This window comes from Cololabis saira, chromosome 10 (assembly GCF_033807715.1).
Source record: "Cololabis saira isolate AMF1-May2022 chromosome 10, fColSai1.1, whole genome shotgun sequence".
Lineage (NCBI taxonomy): Eukaryota > Metazoa > Chordata > Actinopteri > Beloniformes > Belonidae > Cololabis > Cololabis saira.
In genome coordinates this window covers 25,444,895-25,469,526 of record NC_084596.1, presented here as the reverse complement: position 1 = coordinate 25,469,526, position 24,632 = coordinate 25,444,895, and the positions used below count along the sequence as shown (strand labels likewise).

Here is a 24,632-nt window from a genome sequence, read left to right as displayed (position 1 = left end):
TTAAGGATTTTCTCCCTGAAGTCGTTCCCCAGGTTGGTTCAGAAAAGTGCACGTGACACAGCTGCGAGGGGTTAAGCAGAAAGGGAGGCTCGGGGAGGCTCTTTTCCCAAATGTGTGCTTGTTGTAATCTGATAGTGGAAGCAGAGGCAGTTCCAATCGTTCAGGTTGCTGCTGGGCCTTATCGGCTGGCGGGGTTCAAACCAGCCTTGTATCTGCTGCCTTTGAGATAGCGAGCAAAGCCACATATCTCAGAACGTGGCAACATGTTGTATTTGCAGGACAGCTGGTGATGACCGTGTCCACCACTTGACAGGGACAGTTATACACACCTGCTGAGAAAGAGATCTTACATAGCACAGGTGCTGACCTTATTAACCCACAGTGCTGCAGGTATTGTCACAGAGAAGCATCTTAGAAGGAGACTTCACATATGGGTCAATGAGATGACGCCTATATTTTCTGAAAAACAGATTACAAAACAGAATACTGAAAACTTGTCAAAAGATGTCAAGATGTTAAGGAAATTAATTTATTTTAATATGAATCATGGTTGCGCCACATGACCTTTTTTAAGGCTAGTGCCAATTCATCTTGACAAAAAACTCAATTTAAAGTTTTTATATGAATTTTTGTGTACACAACATTCTTAATGTTTGAACTACTGCAATACATATTCTTTTTTTTATTATTTTAAAATTGACCTATTGAAAATCCTTATTCGTCATTGACCCATATACACACACACACACATATTTATATGTGTGTGTATAATCTGGTTGAGAAAAAGACATTTTTGCTGTATCTGTAGTTAAATTTGTCTATAAACCTTATGTTTCCTTACAGGGCTTGACAACATCCAGAAGATTTCTGCCCAGGGCCGGTACGAGTTGAGGATTGACATGAAGGATGGACAGGAATCCGTCTATGCCAATTATGACAAGTTCTCCATTGGGGATGCAAGAAACCTCTATAAGCTCAGGATAGGAGAGTACAACGGCACTGCCGGTACGTAGCTGAAAACAGAAGAAACATTTCCAAGCATCTAGACAGCTCTTCGCCATATGAAGCTTAATTTTATGCAAAAGCTGCCTCCTGTAGCTTCAGGATCCTGCCATGTTTTCCTCCTCCCCTTCTTTTCGCCTCACTGAAGTTGCAAAAACCAGTCAGTCCTCCTGCACATTTCCAGGCTCGCCGTCCATATATCTGTCTGTCAACATGACCATATGCCAGAATTACCTGTCACCCTGCCGCATTTATAATTACACTGTTCTTTGCCAAAGTAAAGTGCTTACATCAAGATTTTGTTATTCCCTCCTCCTCTTATGTCTCTCTGTCTAGTTTCTGCTGCCATATGTCACAAAAGCAGAGCAGGGACTCTTGTTTAAAGCTCTACATTTCCCTTTGCTCTGATCACAGGTGACTCTCTGAGCTACCACCAGGGCCGGCCCTTCTCTACAAAAGACAGAGACAACGACATTGCTGTAACTAACTGTGCCTTGTCCTACAAAGGAGCCTGGTGGTACAAGAACTGCCACCGGGCCAACCTAAATGGCAAATACGGCGAGTCCAGACACAGTCAGGTCAGTCCTCCATTATATATATTGACTGATATAAGAAAAGCAATGAGAATGTAAGAAAAAAAGAACTGTGCAGCTTTACCAGAATCACAGAGAAGCAGAGCTATCTATTGTTGTATACAAGAATAGATTTAAACTTGTAAACTTAAGATCCCTAGGGGCCCAAAAGGTTCTTTTAAACAACTGTGTATGTTGGTTTTGTTTTTGTTTTTTTGTTCTTGTCTTTTTTGTCTAAGTGGGTTTTTTCTTTTCTTTTTTGAAAATTTAGATATGCCAACTCTTGAACTGGATTCCCTCATTTTAAAAGGTTGACATTTTAAACGCGTAGCCTAGCATTTCACAATACTGATGTAAAAGGGCAGCATTAGAGAATGCAGATTAAAGGTTAAGCCTCTCAATGTGGAATTAGTAAATTAAATCACATGAAATTCAGTAATGGCATCTGCCCTTCAACTCTCTTCATTAGTTGGCTTGATGGAGGACTTCAAGAAAAAAAAAAAAAAAAAAAATCAACCCTACTCACTACTCCCTAGTTGTATGTTGGGTGCCGTGAGCAGAGCTCATCAGTAAAATTAACTTTTGGACACTAATAACATCATTTCTCAGTGTCATTTATTGCATCCTTGGAGTTGCAGAGGTAAAATGTAAACTCACAGCTGACAAATGCATTGACCATCGGTTGTACTTTGCTTTTCATGATGCATTGAGTACACTATATCAAATATAACAGCTCTCACTACGCCGGACAGCGTGTAAGGAGTGTTTTCAGATACAGCCTACACCTGGTAGAGAGGATGCGGTCTGACACAGATTAATCAGCTCATTTCCTGAAGGGTTTACACTTTTTATTTGAAACCACCCCGGTAATTAAAATGATTCAGTGTTAGTGTGAAAGAAATAGTGTTCTCAAGCATGAAAAAAGCCCGTCCGTGTGATTGACTATTCATGATAAACACAACTATTCTGTTTAAAACTAAAATGGGCTTCTTTTCGTTTCTTTTGTTTTTGTCTAGTACATACAAGAAGTGTAGAGGGGTTTTGACCAGATTCAGGTATACCCCTTTCGTTCAGCTTCGTGCTGAAATGGCCCGAGAAATTAAGTGATATTTTTGTTTGAAGCTTAGATCAACCTTGGTCGCAAAGGCTTTGGAGCATCGGTTTCTATCGCTCTCTTTCTCTCTCGCTACTCAAAGCTTTTCTCTTTGTCTTTGATGATTCGAAAGGAGAACAGGTGGAAGCAGATATGGACAAACAAACATTTAGACAAAGAGAAATCTTGGTGGGGAAATGAAAAATGTGAGGGTGTACACGAGGAAGTGTATTAGCATGGTTAGACTCTAAATAGATAAGTTATTGTTGTGCTAGCTGGTAAACCAGGATTCGGCTTTCTAACTTCAAGCGCTTTCGTCCCTTGAAGATGAATCTGTTTTTAAATAATGATGTTTTCCTCTTTAGGCTTGATCTGTTGTATTTTCCATTTCCTCAACCGATTGCACTAAAAAAACTCCCTGCAGATTAAACCAGGATCTAAATCTTTTACTTTCACTCCTACAGGGTATCAACTGGTACCACTGGAAAGGCCATGAGTTCTCCATTCCCTTCGTGGAGATGAAGATGAGGCCGTTCAACTTCCGTAGCATCAGCAACAAGAGGAGGCGGTCTGCCCCTGCATAAACAAACTCCACTGTTCTGCCCAGAGTTATGGATAAATGGAGTTCGGATGATAATTAGTGTTGGGTTTCTGCTATCTGTGTACCTCACTGTCAGTAAAGGCCGGCTGGAATCAATTAGTGCCAACTCTTTATTATTAAGGCTGCAAAGAGAAAATGGATAGCAAGAAAGAGAATTAAAAAGCTACTAATATGTCATTTAAATATTACATTAATACACTCCCAACACCAGGAATTGTTCTACTTTCATGTGATTCTTAAATAGCAGATGGCTGACACCATGTTCGAACTCTGTTCATCTCTGCTCCTGCCCAGTGTCAGCTGTCTTTTCCTGCTGTATTTCTTCTCAGACAAGACACTGTATGTTATTTATTAAGTACTCTGAATGACAATGGTTCTATTTGCTGTAAAACAGGGAAGGCAAACCGACACACTTCCTTTAAAATCAATCTGTGATTTGCCTTTTCCCTGGATGCGAGGATATGTGCTCAAAAATGCCCTCGAGCGAGAGCTAGCGCTGTTTTAAACATTAAAAAAATAACTTTAAGGTCAAAATATACTGTATATGCCCTTAAAACCCTTGACTGTATTATAGGCTATATATATTTTTATAACTGATATTGTGTTAGAGCCCATCTATTTAACATGACTTGATGCCTTGATTTTTGACCCTTGATTGATTTAACAAAAAATGAGAACAAATATTGGACGTGATTTAAAATTAGCATTAAAAAGCATAACTGCAGATCCAGAATCCTCATTAACAGAGCAGTGCACCAGCAACGGTTTCATGGCCATCTGTTTTATTTCATTTCGACTGTTACAATGTGCTTTGTGTTAATTATATGTTATAGCAGAATAAATTAATCAATTGTAAGATGTTTAGTTTTTGGTAGCCACACTGAGACAGTTTTTGCATTGAGAGTGGGAACACAGCAAAATTATTGTTGTTCATTCAGTTCTTTACTTTAGTTGTTTGTGGGCATTTATGGTCCATCAATTTAATTTTGAAGTATGATATAATGACTTAGTATGTGTTTCCGTCCTGTTGTAGGTGCTGTGATTGCTTGCAGAGATGGTGCTAATGAATGCTCCATTTAACCAAAGATCTGCGTAAGACCAACCGTGCAGTTTCAAAAGAGACCGCTGAGTCACCCCAGCAGTTTTTCACCGTATCAATACAGCCCCACAAAAATAATGCCCACAAGGCATTATTTTATGCATTATGATCACAAAATCCTATACATAAGAAACTCAGAGTGGGCTTAGAGCAGATTTTAGCCTGGCCTCTTTCTTTCTGCTTGCTGAAGTGAACAGCAAGGAAAAAGAACAGTATATGGAATGGAGCCAGGCCCTTCTTGTACTCATTTCACAATCTAAGCTCCTCAGTTGAAACAATAAATATAACAAACACTGGTGGGAATGTATTTGTTTGAATGAGGCAATGAGGCAGGTGTAATCTGCAGAATGCATTCTAGACATGCTGTTAATGTTACACAGTGTTCAAAGCATTTTAGTTAACTGTATTCTCTGGAAACTGCAGTACTTTCCTTAAAAGATACACGACATGCATGTGATAAATGTCCTGCAACAAAATATATTGTCCAATATCTCTGGAAATCAGTGTCACCATCACTCCAAGCAATATTTGGTCTCATGTACTGTATTTAATCTATATTTTTTCCCCTTTGATCAGCCGGATCAGCTTTAGTTCATTTTTCTCTTTGAAATGAGCCACTACTCTGGCTTCTATCACATGACTCTGTATATATTTTTGTTTGTTTGTTTTTAATCTTTAGATCTGAAATCTACAGTGACTCTTCCCTCTATAAAGTACTAATAATATATTCATGTGGATATTGAGTTGAATTGTCTTTTGATGTGTTCCCCCTTTAGATGCAAACTAATTCAGAAAACCTTGTTGAGCAATTCCATTTTTACCACTGTACTTTGAACCACTGTGCTGAAAGATGGATGGAGCCTTCTGCATGTTAAAATGCAACCAAGAGCCTGAGAGTAATTAAAAAAAAATGTTTAGAGAATATGCTTCAGTTTGAAATGTAGTCGCACTAAATATTACTCTTAAAAGCGGGTTATATGGTAGATTGCTTTATCAGGCTTCAATTTATGTGTTCAACATGTTATCTTTCCTGGGTCTCATTTATGCTTCATTGTTAAAGTATTTCAGAATCTCTCATGCAATACATTTCCCATGGTGATTTATAGTAGAGTAGACAATTCTCTGTGTACTTATTTCATTAACTACTTAGATAAAGTTTCCCTCTGTGGGTTTTTGTACAAAGGAACAGAGGTCGGGGAAGCTCTGCAGAAAAGAAAGAGAATGTCATTTGTATTGTGGGAATATTAATTATTGCAAACTACAAGGTGCTCTTAAATCCTTCTACAACAAAGCTATCGTTATATTTACTTTTTAGTCAGTATTTTCAAAAAACAAATCCCCCAATTTAACCATCTTTTTTTTTTACTGCAGCCACAGTTTGAAGTATTTTTTTGCACGGAACAAGCATTACCTTTCACTTTAGAATTGAAAATAAGTATTACTATTAAGAAAAGAAGTATTAATATTAACCTTCTTTGCTTTTAGGAAATTATATGAAATTGTGCAAAACTATTGGTCTTGTCTTGGAGACATGCTTCAAGTGATACAAAAAAGAAAGAGCTTCAAATGCTTTCTTGACATGATATAATTTGTATTTATTCCTTTTAATGAAGTAAGTTTCTGCTTTTTTTCACCCTTTCGATAGGTAATGTTCAATTGGATATGTTTTGACTATCTCTTTCTTCATCTCGTATAATTTTGCCAGTTCAATGTGTTGTATAGCATCATTGAAAAGAGCATCTTCCCTCTTATTTAAGATTAGAGTCCATCTCAGTGAAACAGTACATCTACACTGTAACACTGCTAGTACTGAGCCTTTTACAGGAAAAGAGGGAAGTCCCCTTATTTATTTAACTGATATTTATTTTCTATCTTCTCTAACTCCAAACACAACTGCACACTTTTTTTTTCACGGATTTATGCTAGTTTGATTAACCGAGAATCTGTATCTGCAGTGATCTGAAATCTCGCCAGCATGGAAATGTAAATGTTGATAAAAATGTGATCTTGACTGTTTGACAAGCTCATTTATGCTGAAGTTAAGGATTTCCTTTTTTTTTGTTGGATAACCTCAGATGTTGCTGTCAAATTTAGCTCTAGTTTAACTGAAACGTGTACTATATAGTTCCTTTTTTAATACATTTTCTACATATTAATAAAATATTCAAATAGTCCAATTTGATAACTGTTTCTTCTTTTGTTACAGTATGTGGGTGTTAATAAAAATCTTTTACAATGTTTATGGTACACTGACCTATTTATAAGGCCGATCCATGTACATCTAACCAAAGGCAAAAATCAAATTTTTTGAGTTACAAAATGGATCTAATTTTATAATTACAACACACACACACACACACACACACACACACACACACACACACACACACACAATCTTGTAGATACTCCATAGTGAGGTCCAAGTAAATCCCCCAGAAAAGTGAGGACCAGTATTTCTGCTCAACTTACCAGAGTGTAAACAGTAATTTTAGACACTACACACACAACATAATTATGTCTCTGTTCATTCTGCCTGCGAAGAAATAAAAGAAAAAGTAAGTGTGAGAATCACTGTTTTCACAACTTTATATGATATGTGGTTGCACATCTGGGAACACTGAGAACATTGTTTCCTTCTGTATTATGCCTCTGTGCTCTTTATCTAAAAGTGAAAAGGGGAAACTGCATTCTTGTGCAAATGAATGCAGGGTTTTTATAGGCTTATTTCCTGAATTGTGTTCTCAAACTGATTGTATATTACTGGTGTAAAAATTCAGCACACAGTGCGGGAGCATGTTTTTTTTTGTTTCTTTTGTCTTCTCTTCATGCTTGAAAATTGTGCACACCTTTTATTATACACATGCATATTCATGCACAGCCTTCACAAACATTCAATTCAGCAATTTTACACCCTTTGTTATGGCATGCTCTAATTATCTATTAATTTTAATTCAGATGTCTGGTCAGCAAAAACAACTTGGTAAATAATGAGCCTCTGTGAACGAAGTGTATGAATATATTAGAGTCAAGCAGAAAGAAATGAGGAGCTCAGCATTAGTAGTGAAGCAAAGGTCAGAAAGATTAACCAGTCTCTTCAAAGTTCACCAAAGAAAACACTTTTTTTAAAGATTTTTTGGGGGGTTCTAGTGGTCCTTTATTCAAGTTGCAGACAGAAGGGGGTAGAGAGAGAATAGGCATGACATGCAGCAACGGTGCGCAGGCCGAGATTCGACCCTGCAACCACTGCAGCAGGACTGTAGCCTCAGTATATGAGCCACTTGCTTAACCCACTGCACCACTGAGCGGCCCAAGAAAACACTTTTTATGCACAGCAAAATCATAATAGAAACAATGTTCTCATTTATTAGGATTAATTTCGACGGAATTTGATATCGGTAGTTTCTTACAAAGTTTGAATCACTTTTATAGCAACCTTTGACCATATTTTTTTTCTAATCTATAATAGATATCCTGCAAGTGAGATGTTTCAGTCCAAAATTAAATAATAATAATAATAATAATGCTGTTTCATTCAAACCATGGCCCCTGGAGACTGCTGAACTCACATAGTACAGGCTGTATTTGTACCAGAACAGATATCCAACACAATCCATCAGTAGATCATAAATCAGTCACAGGTTGATTACCAGCTTTAGAAAGGGGACCAGAGCAAGACAGGAATATTAGAACACAATGATAAACTCCATGATAAGAAGTTGGATTAGTTGAATACTGGACTTCGTTATTGTTAAACAAAAGGCTACTGTACGTTTAATTTGTTTCCAACCACTTGCATTCTGTTCAGGTAAAGGCAGGATAGGTAGTTTCTGTATGACATCATGTCAGTTTGCTTTTGTTACAAAACATGGAAAGCAAGCTCCTCCCTCCTGTGTTTTCTGAGAAATGAGCCCATCATGAACTCTCCCAAGCCTCTCCCATGTCACTTCCATCACCCCTTGTCAGCAGGTTCCCCCCACTCTGTTTCCGGTTTATTGAGCCAGATTTTTTTTTTTTTTATAAACACTGAGTTTTAGAATGTATTTATTTTGTTTTATTTAATTTCTTTTTTTTAGCAGTGTACTGATGATATGGGACACTAGCATATGGTGAAGTTATTCACTAAGTCCTTAAAAAGGCTATTTTATTAATGTCAGCCTTGTTTTGGCACTGGACTGTCCTGCCCTCTGAGCATATATAAATATAAAATGTATGGAGAATTTTGAGAGCAAAAAAAGAAAAAGCATCAAAACCTGATGCAAAGCCCAAACCTGAATGGCTGTAAACCTTCATCGAGTTTGCAGGAGAAGCGGGATATGTTAAAACCTGACATACTGAAGAAAGCTTCCGCACACTGTTTTATTTTGAAAAGACAAAAGACACATTTGTCATGTTTTGGGGTGAGAACTTCATCAGACAAACAATCTTCAGTTTTACAATTGCAGTAAGGATTTATAACCAAATATTTTACAGTTCTTTTTCAAATTGTGTCTAAACTTCTATGAGATAGTTGGCCTAAGGAAGGTCAGGTACCAAAACATGACAAAGAATTTTTCTAAGTGAAACAGTGTGCAGAAGCTTTTTTAATTTCCCTTGAAGTTTTATATCATTCTCCTATGAACTTCTTATTTTATGTGCAAAGTATTTCTTTTCTCACCTCAAAATAGCATCTGAACTTCACTTCATGTTATATGCCAGAAGGCTTTTTAAGTGTGGTCTTTTAAGAATGGCAACATTGCAATATGGTGAATGCTTCACCACTATCTTATTAAGGGATGTGCTGCAGTGGCTTAAAAAACTTTACAATAAGTACTATAAGATGTAGAATGTAATAACATTACTTATGTGTTGCCTCTGAAGTGTAAAATTACTTTATCAATTTCAGAGAATTATAATTTTATAGCTCACAGATGATCGTCTTCAATTCATAGCACTGCTTTCTTAAAGAAACAGGACACAAACAATTATTTCTGTGAGCTGTCCTTTTTTTCCTCTGCTTTTAAACGTTTTCTCCTTCTTCTGTCCATCCAGTCTTCATATTCCTCCACAGAATTGGACATAGAGACAGCCATGGCATGAAACTGAGAAAAAGGGGCCATCCCCAGCCTCACATACACAACTAGGGTCTCCTTACATCTCACTGATCCCGGAAAGTTAACAGGCTGTGGCAGGCATCTGAATAAGAGGGAGGTGCAACCTAGATATCCCAGTTAGACTCTCACTGTGATGGAGCTGTAAACACTGGGGCTTAATTGGACAACCGGCCGGTGAACAGCTTGATTTTCATCAGACATTTATTGATGCTCAGAGACCCATGAGTTGGAATGGGGCAGCATGAACAGAGAGGGCCTCCCATAAATCACAGATGCAAGGGAGACATGAAGACTTGTCAATTTGCAACCTCACAGGAGTTCAATGTCAGGTAAGGATTGGTATGCTGATGGAGCATTGCACGCCATTTGTTCTTAGGTTTTACTTATTTTTAAGATGTATATTTGTGCATCTGTATTGCAGATAGAAACTTTTACATATGTAAAATAAACCACCTGTTAATGAGGTCTTGAATACTTTGGTACATTTAGCACAATAGTGTGAGAGTGAATGGGTAAGTGTTATTTTGCCTGTATAGTGTTTAATGAGACTGCCTTTCTTTATAATAACTAATAATGAATGAGCACTAATACCCTCCACATTTATTTATAATTTATATTGGGTTAAAGTTTAAGCTTTTTGCTGCTGCTAAAGGTCATCCATCCACAGATAAAACTGTAAGGCAATCTCTAAAATCCACCTACTCCTGCCTCTCTTGAATGAGCTGGCCTATAAATGTAGCATGAGCTGACAACGGTCTTAAGGAGAGGTTGTAAATACATGTGCAGACTAACATCTGATCTCAAGCAGAAGAATAAGGAGAAAGCTGAATCAAAATGAAAGGATCAAAAGAGAAGTAAGGCTATTCCCCAGTGTTTATTGAGCTGATTTCAGCTACAGTGGAAAATCCACACTTCCCTTTCTCTTGTCGAGTATTTACTGTAAACTGTGTTAACATCTACATCTCTCATGACAGCCCTAATTCAATCTTTTATTCTACAACACTTAGAATGTGAACTGATATGTTTTAAATTCTTATTTTTTTAAATATTACTTATTTGCAGTCAAATGCTGTTTCTGGTACCTTTTCTCTGTCATGTTGTCAAATGTGTTAAAGAAAGCAGTGGCAAAAAATAAAACAAAACATGCAGTCTTAAATAAAGTACAATTTTTTCATAAGTCACACAGACACTTACCGGCCACTTTATTAGGTACATCAGGTTGCTAGTACCGGGTTGGACCCCTTTTGCCTTCACAACTGACCTAATCGTTCGTGGCATAGATTCAACAAGGTACTGGAAACATTCCTCGGAGAGTTTGGTCCATATTGACGTGACCGCATCACGCAGTTGCTGCAGATTTGTCGGCTGCACACATATCCCAAAAGTGCTCTATTGGATTGAGATCTGGTGACTGTGGAAGCTATTTGATTAGTGAACTCATTGTTATGTTCAAGAAACCAGTCTGAGATGGTTCGCGCTTTGACATGGCGCGTTATCCTGCTGGAAGTCGCCATCAATCTTCTGTTGTCCAGTTTCGGTGAACCTGTGCGAATTGTAGCCTCAGTTCCCTGTTGTCAGCTGACAGGAATGACCCGGTGTGGTCTTCTGCTGCTGTAGCCCATCCGCCTCAAGGATCACCATGTTGTGCATCCAGAGACTCTCCACGGTTGTAATGAGTGGTTATTTGAGTTACTGTTGCCTTTCTATCAGCTCGAACCACTCTGGCCATTCTCCTCTGACCTCTGGCATCAACAAGGCATTTGCGCCCACAGAACCCACAGAACGCTCACAGGATATTTTCTCTTTTTCGCACCATTCTCTGTAAACCCTAGAGATGGTTGTGCATGAAAATCCCAGTAGATTATCAGTTTCTGAAATACTCAAACCAGCGTTCTGGCACCAGCAACAATGCCACAGTCAAAGTCACTTAAATCACCTTTCTTCCCCTATTCTGATGTTCAGTTTGAACTGCAGCAGATCGTCTTAACCATGTCTACATGCCTAAATGCATTGAGTTGCTGCCATGGGATTGGCTGAATAGAAATTTGCGTTAACGAGCAGTAGGACAAGTGTACCTAATAAAGTGGCCGGTGAGTGTATAACAAAGCAATGGGTAAAACACACTATTCTTGATTGTAACTCCAGGTTTATCGTCCTATAAAACACCAGTGGAATCCTATTTTCTCAGTCATAACCGTTTAGGTTTTACCTCGTATCCCAAGTCTTATCTCATTAACACTTGTTTTCAAACTGACTGGACAAAGGTTTGACCACCTCAATTACTGCTGTAAAATGACAGCAAAACATTGACACAACTGTATAGCTGTAGTCTAATCATTTTAAGACACATAGCCAGTATGATATAGTCTAACACACATGGGGAGCTGCTCTTGCTCTTCCTATGATTTAAGGCCAACTAGGAAACAGAGTTAATATTTGTAGCATGCCACTGGGGATCTGTAATGCCTCCTTCATTGATTGAACAAAGTCCTCTGGAGCCCTTCAGACGCGAGAGCAGGGACGTGAAAATGTCGCTCTGGGCTGCTGTGACCTGACAGATGAGCTCAGCAGAGACTTGCTCTTTTTTCACGTCACCTACAGAAAAAGTACTTCACATGCTCCAGGATTTTATTTTTCCAAAGCCACAGGGTAAGCGAAGTGTGTTTGAGTGTATACAATTACATTTGCTTTCTCAGACTGCATTTCAGGCTCAAATCAATGCTCTCACAATTTAAAGTAAACAGGAGCTCATGGAAATCGTTCTGTGAAAGAATGAGAGTAAAAGTTGTTTTTAGCAGTTAAAAATCTGGAGTGAAAAGGTTATATCAGAATGCTTAAAAGGAAAACAGAAAAAAAAAAAAGAGTCAGAAAAGAAAATCCTCACAATCTGAAACATAGCCAAAGTTGTTATGAGTGAGTTAAAGCATCGCAAGATTCAGGATGAAAACACTTTCTTCCTTGAAGCAGAATGTTGGTTTTTGGGTTTTTTTTTGTTTAAACCTTACTGCAAAAATAAAAAAAAAAAAAAAATCTCCCCAAAATTAAGAAGACATGTCATAAATCGCATGTCCTTCATATCCAATGAAAGCTTAACTGGGAAAAGAACAGAGATAAAAAATAAAAAAGCAACACTCTGAGGAGATTGATGCAAAACAATGATCACCAACATAACCATCAAAGCAAATAAATAATTATGAATAATTTATGGCTGCAGGTATTTGAGAATTCATTTTCTGGGTTAAAATGTTGCATCTATGAATGTATTTTAACGTGTATTTACTAATAGCTAAATGCTTTCTCACACACACTAACACACACATAAAGACATCAGGGAAGTGCATCCATGTAATTCTTGGTTATTGTATGATAACGTGAGGTCACGTTGTGGTCTGTGCTTGTGTATCACACATTTTTCTCAGAAACAAGAGTCTGTCTGTCAGAGATTACGACACAGCTGTTCTTATGCAACATTTATCTGCTTTAAAGGAGTAGTTAAAAAAAACTTTTTTTCCTTCTGAATGGTGCATTAGCTGGTTTACTGGTGTACTCACCAGGCTACCATACATGTCAGTTCATCTGTCTGTGCAGATACCTGCCTCCTTCCATGTCCCCCGTCCTCCAAAGTCTTTACATGGCTTGGCAAAGTGACGTGTATTTGTACTATCAAAAATCTGGAAAATAAATATCAGTGTCATTAAAACTGATATAAGACAAGACAAGACAAAAGGTGCCTAATACTTTTACACTCTGCTGTAATTATGTGGAACCAGATTTTCAATTCTATTTATTTTTTTTTGGACCACCTGAGACTCAAATAACCATAGCAACCACAAATGTCAGCTATGACAAGTGACTCTTTAGTCCCTGACTGTTTCATCTTGCTTCTCCTTCTCCTCGGAAATACTGCGTAAGCTAAGAGGAACTTTGAAAGCCCCTATTGATTTAAATTAAGCACTTTGGGAAAGAAAAAAAAAGAAAAAGAAGAAAAAAAAAACTTCTTCCACTGCTAAAGGACTTCATCTCTCTGTGTGTTTATTTTTGCAGCAGAGTATGACAAACCTCTCCTCCTCACAAGCCAAGACAGAAATGTTGGACATAAAATCCCAGAGAGCAGCATGTGTCATATGAGAAATATGCTGAGATGTTAAATGCAGCGGGGCGACTTCATGTACAATTAGGTGCACTTATAAAAGCCTTGAGTTTACATGCCAACCAATATTTCATCAGCAATAGCTTTTTCTTGAGAACAAGAGCCAATTCCTTTTATAGGCTAGTCATGTCTTTCTACGCCTGACTCACTGCCTGAGCCCAAACATTTTACAGAAGTGAGTCACAGCTCAGGTCTGCCTCTGGGGGGACTTGTTTTATTAGCAGGCTATTCCTGGGCAGTTGTCAGATTCCCCTGAAACAACGCTTTGGTCAGTTTTCATTAGTGCCCACATTCAAGAACTCACAGAGGGCAGTGTTGGCTTCATAAAAGCTCACGTTTCAGTGTATGATATGTTGGCGGAGCCAGAAGGTTTCACTCATTGGAAATGCTCTTTTACGCAGTCCAGTAATTTTATGAGGCTTGACTTACGCTGTTGGGAAAGTCACAGCCCCTTTTTGCTGTCATGATTGTCTCACTGGTGATCTAACGTAACCTTGCTGGTCCTTTCTGCTATTCGTTCAGCCACAGACTTGAGCGGAATAAAGGGATTTATTTTTGGAACATTCACTCGTAGGTGAGTTCCTCGGTGGAAAAACCAGATGGCAGCCACACCCGTGGTAACAGAGATTCAATTCAATATAAGTGTACGGTTTTCACTGAGGAAATGGAACATGAATGAGGGTCACCGCATAATGAATCAACCATAAGGTGTGCTTGGAAACTAGGCAGAAATTATGAAGTGCTTATTATATAAAAACAACAAAGTCTCCATTGATAAAAGTGTAGAAAATCATAAAAGATCCCTCATGACACATTTATACGGTAACTGCTGCTTATTTGTACTAAGAGAGCTCTTGAGTCTGATGGATAGCAAGCAGCAGATTTTTAATATTGTTAATTGTGACCTCTGATAGTTGAGGACCATATGAGCAGCATATAAAGTCTAGGATATGAAAATACCTTTGGAAGATTGAAAGAATGTCTGTGCATAAAAGATTACTTCTACACATAGGTTTTTGAAATGGCAAAGCAGCAAATGGAATATGCTGTGTAATCACTTTCATATAAACTACCTTAAAGAAGGATTTCCACCAAGGGAGGCGCACTGCACTGAGGTCATTAATCAAAACTTGCTTTAGGTGACTGGACTGGACCAGACTGGGGTATTTGCCGCCACTCAGCCAGCACCCTGCGAGCTGGCACTGGGCGTTGGTGTGTTTGCCTGCATCAAGGCGCCCAATGGAGTTGGCCGAAGATGGCTCAGACACAACTGCAGATGTGGTGAGGCTTGTCTCATCCATTTTCATGTAACCGTGCCCTGCGGCTACAGAAGTGTGCTGCATGTTCAGTCAGATGTTCAGGAGGTGTGCTTTCTGACTCAATCAGAGAACAATAGTCTAAACCAACTCTAGAAGATCATTATTAAGTAGCATTAGGGTTCAGATCTTTCTTCAGATATAGTTGAGCAGTTATTTTGATGTAAAAAAAATGTAACTATTGTTTACTCAACCCAACAAGATTCAGTGTGTGAGTACATATTACAGCACTTGTCTGAGTGCACTTCAACTCATCCCACTTTAAGAGAAGGAGCTGAGCACTACTTTGCTTTTGTTCTACTTGAATAAAACTCCTTTTGCTTGAGTGAACTGAAAGGGCATTGACCACAAAGCCACAGGCAGAGTGATGGTTTGTGAGCTTATGCACTTCATATGAACTCTTCACTCTTTCATCTGACTATTTTACCTGGTGGTAGTCACACTGCATGTGCAGCTTTCATTTCTTGTTTTGTAATTCTAATTTTGGGGCTCTGGGATGGGTGGAGTGTTGTTTTGCGTGTTTATGCAACATGGCTTTTCCTTCCCTGCAACATATTATGCCGGTGTCGCAAGGCTTCCAGACGAGTAAATGTACAGTAGCCTTTTCCTGTGGGGATTACATTTAATAAAGCATTTGTGTTGCTCTCATTTCACATAATCTTGCTTAGTTTCCCCTAACGTTCTGCCTCTGTGTGACATCATTCAGTGTTTCCTGCGCGGGTCAAGTAAAGCAGCCACAAAAATCTTTTACACCGTGCAGCACAGACAGAGGGCCCATTCTTAGACAAAGTGGGCAGGGTGCAGTGACGTCGCAACCAAAACACACACACACACACTCAGAAGGAGGAGGAGGACGGGAAACACAGGCAGAGAGAGAGAGAAACAGGAACAGAAAGTGAAGACATGTCAAGATGTCTGGGTGAGGGGGACCAGAACAGAGCAGAAGCCACATGCCAAATCAGAAAGAACAGCCATCTGAGCAGCTGACTGGATTAGACAACAGAGGAGACCTGGCTTGCTACTACAGAATTGCTTGCGGGGTAAGGTGACGCTTTCAGAGGCGTCTTGAGTGCCACTAAATACTTTGAACCAGTTCTAAGTGCTTTATATAAGCTGGTGATGCTTTTGTAGTGTGATTCCAGGGTTGAAAATCCACATTTCAGGACCAGGCTGCTTTTAAATTGTGTTGTTTTGGCATGATATATGACTTATTTGCCCTGATAAGATTTTGACTTTATTTCTGTTTTTGATATTTACCGATGGTCAATAATTTTCTTTAAACAAACGAGCCTATTCACTTGCTCTCTTTAGTGGATATAATAATGCACCATCTATTTATGTACTGCATTAAGTATATACAATTCTTAATTGTTTTACTGCTTACGGTTTAATCTTATCACTTCCCTCCTCTTCCCTCCCCTGCACTTATTTCACTCAGTCTTGATCGAGTTGACACAAGTCTGAACTGTCCTGTGCTTGAGCGCTTGCTCCTACTTGAGCTGTACTTCAGAATATCAGTAAGTACCTAAGCAGAACAACTGTACTTTGTACTTTGAAATGCAGGATAGCACAAAAAGTAGAACAACGAGAACCCTTGCAGTTGGCTCAGATAAAATCAACCATGTCCAAATTAGTTTGGACTAAATAATGATGAGTGATGAGGGATCTGCTTTGACCATGTGCTCGGGGCAAGCCATTAAAGATTCCTGCTTTGCCTTCTGTCACAAGTTAGTCTTTTAGGTCACCAGTGTTCCTCAAAAGAAAGCAGCAAGGGCCAATTGTGTGCAATCAAAACATTCTTCTCGGCTCTTTCCTGGCTTTGTGAGCCCCAGAAAAGGACTTTTCCTGTATATGATTGGCTCAAGGACAGTACGATGTTATGAGAAAGTGAAGAGGCCTCTGAGGGTCACAGAATAGCATCTGAGTGAGATCATTTGATGAGCGGGTCGTGTATATCTAAACGCTGAAGTGTCATTTCACTTATGGCTGCACTCTCTTTGGCTAACTTACTTTAGTTCAGACAATAACAGCACGCGCACACTCAGAAACTCATGGTCACACAAGACTGCTGAAAGGGACTCTGCAAAACAACTGAGCTCAGGTTTCTTCTGAACAAAGTTTGAAACTAGCTCTTTTAGAATTTTTTTTAATTCTTTTAGACAAATATATCTGTTTCATTTTTCTTCTGCTACACATAAAAACAAAGATAGCTCACAGTGACCTCATTATTCCAGATTAGAGGAATTTATGACTTATCCGTTCCATTTGATGACTTTGCTGCTGATTCACTGCTTGTTAGTGTTTAATGCAGCTAAATCAAACTTCTACATAACGCCACTGTTTTCTCTCTTCTATGTACTTAGGTTTGAGTTTTCAGTGTTTTTATAATGGGAGAGGGGGCTATGTTGCACCCAAAGGTGCCGCAGCATAACAGAGCTCAACATGTCCATGAGATATCTTTTGGATTACGAGAGCAGTGACGAAAGATTCATTGTTGACCCAGAAGAGATACAAACTCCTTACTGATGCCACACCCAACACTGAGTAGGAGACTCCTGTGCATCTCTCGAAATAAGACGTTGGCGGAGACCAGGACGGTTGTGTCTGTTAGCATCACAATATCAGGCTCTAACGGCCGTCAAGCCGAACGCTTGCATTAATGCGTTAATGATACATTTGTAATATTGTTAAAAGCAACAAATACGTTATCATTGGGAATGCCTTAAATTTTATGTAGCTTTTTTAATCAGCCATCATGGGACTTCCTTTCTGACTCAGACATTTACGGATGAACTACCCCAAGTTTAGAAGCAAAAGAGTTTTGTTGAGTTATCACCTGCTGATGGGTAATTATTGTGGCAGAGCCATATTACCATATTTATAGATCTCCAATTGCTGAATAAGGAAAAATGGGAAAAATAGAGGAAAGTTATACCCTGAATAATTTTAAGGCCATTTTTTCTTGGCAGAAGCCTTGAAGCATAACTTTTTCAGAAGTTTATTCACAGTTTAGTTGACCGTGTAGTAATAACTGCCAGTGTGGGGCTTGAAATAAAAGTACATACAAAATACATACAGAAACTTGGCACTAATTACAAATAAAAGATAAAAGGTCCAGCATGAATCATCCCACTGAGGTAAAAATAGTGGTCAAAGTGTTCAGAGGAGGCACATTTCATGCTCTGACTAATATTTTCTTGTGTAGTAAATAGAATTATTAAAACATGAACACTGAAGCATTATTTTCTAAGCTGCTGGAGGTGAAACTATACTTTACTTTCAACTTTCATGTGCAGGTAAAAAAAAAAAAAAAGTAATAGCAAGTCATTGTGGATATATAATTAATGAAATACAAAATGCTCAAACAGAAATCTGTTATGTTAAAGTTGGTTAACCAGCCATGAATGCCATGTTTTTGTTGATGCCCTCTATCATTTTGTTGTAACATTACTGTCATTTCTCATGTCATTAAGTACATTTTCAATTAATATCTTTTATTTAATTTCAACAATTTTTCTCTCCGTTCACACATTTTGAATAAAAATAGATGGGAGAACATGAATAGATGCAAGTGTAATGTCTCTAACTAAAACAACTACAAGAGACAGAAATAAGAATAAGAATCTTTTTCAGATGAGTTAAGATTATTCTCTCTGAACGCACATACTGTTTTGCTTAAAGATGGTAACTTCCTTTAAAGCAAATGAGCAGGAAGGAGGTTAGCAAGCGGGTAAACCAACGCTGCACAAAAATAAAGCTTCGGTGACAACCACATCAGCTCTATATGCCCACCACATGCAGGTGCATCATCTTCTCGAGGAAGATAACAGATGTGAGATGATCTTTTACTTGCTGAAGCCAAAGCACAACATACAGTACAGTATGTCTTTAGCTGAATGTCTAGATCCTCTAAAAAAGACATTTGAAAAGTATTTGTTCAAAGATGTCATTTCTCCTCCAGCTTTCAGACATAATCAGTCGGATTTTTTTTTGGTTCTCTTTTCCTTCTTTTTTCTTTCTGACTATCAGAAACTTCCACCAGAAAAGCTGTTAGATTTTATCTGAGTCTAGAAGAGAATATTACGAATACTCAGGCCTGGTTCCATCTCTTACAGTGGGAGCCATTAGTGGACATATTCACATGAATCTCCTCCAGCAGGTCTCACTCTGGCTTACCTCTCTCCCCTTTCTCTTTTTTCTGACATTCTGCCACACTCTCCATCTCAGCGGGACTCTCAGGAAGATTGGTTACTGTCGCTCTTTATCTCGCCTTCCGTCAGACTCAAGCTCACTGCATATCTGGCTCTCTTTTTTCCTCTTCTTGCTACTGTATTCCTCAGTGGGACTTTTGGAGGGGTTTGCCCTGAATCCTGAATGACACCTCTGAAATATTGATGAGAATAAAGATAGAGAAGATGATTCCAAAGAAGACATTATCGAGAGGAGGAAGAGCGGGAAAAGAAATGTTAAAGACATAAAGATGAATTAGAGGCAGGAAAAGCTGACGAGACATTAGTCAGAAATAGGGCTGGGCGATATATCGAGATTTTAATATATATCGATATATTTACAAACACGATATGGTACGAGACAATATCGTTTATATCGATTTAAAAAAAAAAAACAAAAAAAAAATTTTTTTTTTTTACATTTTTTTTTTTTATGATTTTGATATAGCTTATTTTCTGACAAATTGACTTGAATGTTTTATTTGAGATTTGCACAAATTTTTTGTTATTTGCACAACTGTCAACCTCAGTGGAAAAGTCTGCCTGTTACTGTCTACATTGTATTAATTGTACAGTGTATTTTAATTTAATTGTTATGCAGGAAAGGGATATTTGTTTTATTTTATTCAAGAAGCATTTTTATTCTATATATGCAGGCAGTTTATTTTTATTTCATTTGTTTTATACATTTTGATATTGTGCAGACCTCTGTTAATAAAGGTACCTGTGTGACATTTGGCACGAGGCTTTGTATTAAAACTGACTGTTTTTTTAAGGGTTTGCCTCAGAAAAAAATGAATCTAACAGAGATGCTATGCTATAATGCTTTGGGGGAAACCCCAATTAAGGCACAGAAAAAATATCGAGATATATATCGAGTATCGCCATTTAGCTAGAAAATATCGAGATATGACTTTTGGTCCATATCGCCCAGCCCTAGTCAGAAATGACATTTCTGCCTGTTTTAATTTGCTGTTTTTGTCATTTGTTTCACAGACACTCCCACTGAACAGCTTGGCCAAACTGAAAGGGAAAGGGCACAAGGACAAGAGCAGATTTGAGAAAACAATTAATGGAATGTCGATGTGCGTAAACAAACCCAGCTCAAGAGCAGATTTTTCACAAGATCAGATCATCACATCTGGGGATATTTCAAAGAAAACATTCCTACAGACAAGCTTCCTGTCACCAAAAGGGATACTTTAAAACAAAGGGAATCCATGAAGTTGGCTCCCAGTGTGCTGATTTAAGAACAAAAGTCTGAGCACATATCTCAGACAGGACTGTGGCTCAGGGCAGAGTCCAGAACGTGTAAAAGTTCATCAAAATGGTCTTACCTGACAGATGACGGATTGGCGGCTATTTTGTTGAGCACTGAGAAGAAACTCTAACATCACACAACGTTTATACTTAATTAGTATCATCAATGTTTTGATATCACCAGGAGCCTCTTCAATGTTTTTAAAATCTCCCATTTGTCAAGACAGCCTCAATTAGAAGTGCCGGAGATCTTTAACCTGAAGCCATGGAGGAAAAAAGCGTTCAAGATTTTTTCAACCAAATTTGGATCTTTGTTACGGACAAACACTCCCAGGGGGGCTACAACACAGTGTGCTTGGTTGTCCTCCTTGCACTTCCCCTGCTGGTCTTCCTTACTGCTGTGGTGGTGTGCTGCCACTGCTGTTGCTGTCGCCATGCCAACAGCTGCTGTTGCTGCTGCTGTAGAGATGGCACAGCAACCTCAAGGTCAGAGACAAAGAAGAAAAAAAAAATGTCCAACAACGAAGACTTGTGGATCTCGGTAAAGCCCATGGCACCCGAAAATGTCGCTCTGGCTATGGTGTAGCAGCCAGTTCTGACTCCGAGACTGCTGATGTTGGCGCCAGTTCAGGCGGTGGTGGAGTTAGAAATGGAGTGAAACGTGGACTTTGCTGAACTCAAAAGGAGGCTGAAGACCGTTTTCAGACTTCTCATCATAGCTGGGTTGAAATATGCTAACAATGTACATAAATTCATGTCAGTTTGTATTCATACAATGTCCTGTGCCATGGTTTTTATGACAATGTTTACAATATTTTTGTGAGCTTTTTTAGTATGTGGTACATAAAAGAAGAAATATGGAAGCATGCACATGTGTGTCTAGGTGTGTTTGAGCGTGCGTGTGTGTGTGCATACATGTGTGTGCGTGTGTGTGCGTGTGTGTGTGTGTGTGTGTGTGTGTGTTCAGAGTTTTTGAGAGCACTTTGTTCCTAGAGGTCCCATGTGAAATTCATTGCGTCTGTATTTGGGAGAGGGAGCCAGTTTGAGGTCTGCCCAGTGTTCAAATAGCTGTGTTACTGGCTAGTTTTCACATTCAGGCTGCAGACTAGACAACGATAGTCTTTCATTTTCTGAAGCAAAAGCTACTGACATCTGAAAAGCTAAACTTACTGCCTGCAGAGAAAACTGAAGTTTCTTCAGACATATTATACCTATTTTGCTTGACAAGATGGAATTTTGTTAACAGCATACTGATCTCACTTACTTGAGATGAGCTCGGTATGCTGAGATAAGCATTGAAGGCTTGACATAGACACAGTGTATACATTGTTTAGTTTTTACTGGCCCCGATTTATTCCTGAAAGAGGTATAAGATTAGCAGTATTATTATTCTTTTTAACATTCCTAAAATATTAAACATGTTTTTGGGTTCAACACATGGCAGCTTAAGAAAACGACCCTGCTGTAACTTAGGAACACGTCTTTACCAGTTTGACAATACCATGTGCTGCACAACATTCTAGAGCAGATGATGAAGCTGAAAAGAAGAATACAAATCACAGAGATACATTGCGATGTAGGGAAAACCTGACCAAGCAAGCACTTGGCCAAAACATTCAAATGCCATTAAGTGCATAAAACACTCAGCACACGTACTATTCAAGCTGCTTTCACACAAAGAGACGAAAGTAAATCTTTTTTCAGACACGCTTGATTATTGTGTTGTTAGTTGGATCAACACCAATATTGCTGTGAGGTATCCTTTACTAATGCGATCAGATCAGCAAAAGAATAAAAAGCGCATTTGAGGCAGAGTAAGTGAAAAAGATATACCAAGGCTACATTTAAACTGAGCTTTTATTGATTTAACCCTGATCGCGTTGATATGTGTGATCGTCTCAGTCGAGATAAAAAAGTATTTCCTGCATGGATGCAGCAAAGAGAAAAGTGAGCATTTGGATTTGGATTTATTTTTGCAGAAAATCACATAAAAACAACACATTATGCCTGCCTTCACTGGTTTATCTTTGGACTACAGAAAACATATGATTTCAAATGGACTTTGATTGGACTATATTTTGTCTTTGTTTGCAAGTATTATCATTTCAGGTATCTTGTCTCCTAATTTCAATTAAGTCAAATTACGCACAAGTCAAATTTAGCATTAAAAGCTAAAATTGATTTTCAAAAAAGTATGAACTCTTAAAAAAACATTTCGTAATAAGAAAAAACTATTTGGTAAAATAAACATCTTTGCTTGGCTCCTCTTGCAAATACGATACAGAGCATGTGTTGCATTGTACTGTTCTGGACATCCTGTGCATTTTGATTGTGGTTTTCTATTGTTTCAGTCTGTATTTCTAAATATAATTCAAATTTCAGGTGTAATTCTGAGAAGATATCTACATATGTAATGTTAGTGAAAATAGTAACTTGAGAAATTTAAATTAAATTCTATTGAAAACTATCTTCTGCGATTCAAGGTCCTCATTTACTTTCATTCTTTTAAGTCAAACTCACATAGTAAACATTTTCGAAGTGTGATCAAGGTTTAACTTTTTGGATTTAACATTTCTGAAAAATTCTTGAAGAAGAGAAACTCTGAAATAATGAAATGATTTGGACTCTGTGCCTCGAGGCCCTTTTCCCTTATTTTTAAGTACAATATCTCAAAGCCCAATTAGGCAGAAACTCCTCTGCGGTATCATCATCTTTATGCATTTGCTAACTCTGGTGTTAAGATGATCTGCAGCACTTGCTCAAGTGCTGCTGGGAAAACATTCCCCATTCATTTCATTACTGCTCAGACAGATACGTCCTCATGTGGAGATAAGGGTTTGCCTCTTCTCTTCATGTTCAAAGAGAAAATACATTTAGCCAGGAAGACTACGTTTTAGAGATAACATTGAGATGCTCACCGGTTTCTCTGAACATGAAGCCGGGGTTCGTGTTTGACAGAAAGATATCTATAAGCATATTGCAGACATTTTATGCACCACAACATCCTGACTCTCAAGTTTTCTAACGGTAGAGACGTATTCATAGAGAAGAGCTGCTTCTACCTCGTAACGCTATATGAGGACATGAAAGTCATATCTTCCTTATCACCTGTAAAACTTAAACTTAAACTACACATATAAGTAACAAAACTCTGAAATGAAGAGGAAGTCATAGGAGTATTCTAATGTGAAAAAAAACTGATTTGAGGTTAGCAGTTGTTAAATCTTATGGCAACTGTGTAAGAAGCATATTGTGTGGAAAACAAGTGTCTAAAACATTGCAGAAGAGCTGATTTAGATTTTTTTAATTTTTTTTTTTTTAAATCTACCTGTCATGCAATCAAAGTTACAGGGACATGTGCGGTGAAAAGACCAGTTTTCTACCTCTAACAAGCACCTTCACTAAATCAGATATGAATACCAATAATTTAATTCCATCTAATTTTCCTCAGGCTGCAGTAATTAAGCAGATGGCCATGAGTAGCCGCTGCTAATTATCAGTTTTTATTAGCCTAAGTGTTTGAGATCACATTGTTTTTCTGAGTCTTTCTGTGTTCTGACTTATCTTAGTTTGAATATACGTGTGTTTTCTAGACACAACGGCATCAGCTGCAGGACAGAAGGGGGAAATAAATGAAATGGTGAATATATACAATTACCTATTTACATTGACATTTTTTTCAATCCAATTTTTGAAAAAGGAAAGTTCTTTTTGCTTTTTTGCCTTAATTATATAATACTTTTTTAATGCTTAATTGCATAACTTATGCTGACGTACACACTGATAAAGCAAAATGTAGATGATTTCTCAATTTTGTACAGTCTTGTATTTCATATTCTACTTAAGTGAAGAAACGTACTGTTCAAGTTTTGACATAATGTCTTCTGTTGGATAGCACACTGGAAGCTTAGATAACATGCTGACGAGTCATTCATTTCACGTGGAAGTCAATGACAGCGAATTTCCAGATGATTTTTGCAGAGTGTCAACATATCATGTTTATGGAAGCCACAGAAACATTGCCTGAGTGTCAAATGTGATAACAGAAAGACTAACAAGAGTTGTATGTTTGCAGTGCATAAGATACCTGCTGTTGTGGTTGAGTGACAGCAGTTTCCTCAGTGACTTCCTTTAACACAAATAACCACATTTACGGCAATAAGTTACTGAAAAAAGGGAGCAGTAATCAGCAGTAAATGAGAAAGCTTTCAAGAGATGAC

At 38.1% G+C, this 24,632-nt stretch overlaps 2 protein-coding genes across 7 annotated transcripts in view; both read left to right on the top strand.

Annotated features, from left to right (window-relative positions):
- tnr (tenascin R (restrictin, janusin)) overlaps nucleotides 1-6,555 on the top strand; it is a 191,503-nt gene extending 184,948 nt beyond the window's left edge. For 3 of the 4 annotated variants that reach the window (XM_061732269.1, XM_061732270.1, XM_061732268.1), the window contains 3 exons: nucleotides 844-1,005; nucleotides 1,417-1,580; nucleotides 3,132-6,555. In XM_061732269.1, coding sequence (XP_061588253.1) covers nucleotides 844-1,005; nucleotides 1,417-1,580; nucleotides 3,132-3,251 — 446 coding nt within the window. In that variant the 3' untranslated portion in view covers nucleotides 3,252-6,555. The remainder of the gene's footprint in view (nucleotides 1-843; nucleotides 1,006-1,416; nucleotides 1,581-3,131) is intronic. The other variant, XM_061732271.1, reaches the window with a different exon arrangement.
- A 3,127-nt stretch (nucleotides 6,556-9,682) lies between these two features.
- On the top strand, nucleotides 9,683-22,870 carry LOC133452706 (uncharacterized protein KIAA0040). Of its 3 annotated transcripts, XM_061732265.1 has the most exons (3): nucleotides 15,794-15,963; nucleotides 16,362-16,440; nucleotides 20,149-22,870. In XM_061732265.1, exon 3 carries the CDS (start codon nucleotides 20,678-20,680, stop codon nucleotides 20,996-20,998), a length of 321 nt encoding a protein of 106 aa, XP_061588249.1. In that variant the 5' UTR covers nucleotides 15,794-15,963; nucleotides 16,362-16,440; nucleotides 20,149-20,677; the 3' UTR covers nucleotides 20,999-22,870. The 3 variants fall into 3 exon arrangements, with proteins under 3 accessions (XP_061588250.1, XP_061588249.1, XP_061588248.1); XM_061732266.1 differs by lacking the exons at nucleotides 15,794-15,963; nucleotides 16,362-16,440 and adding an exon at nucleotides 9,683-9,786; XM_061732264.1 differs by lacking the exon at nucleotides 16,362-16,440 and having other exon boundaries at nucleotides 15,795-15,963.
- Nucleotides 22,871-24,632: the final 1,762 nt, after the last annotated feature.

Excerpts from the sequence above, each read along its gene's own strand:
- LOC133452706 (XM_061732266.1), top strand. The coding sequence starts at position 20,678 with ATGGAGGAAAAAAGCGTTCAAGATTTTTTCAACCAAATTTGGATCTTT.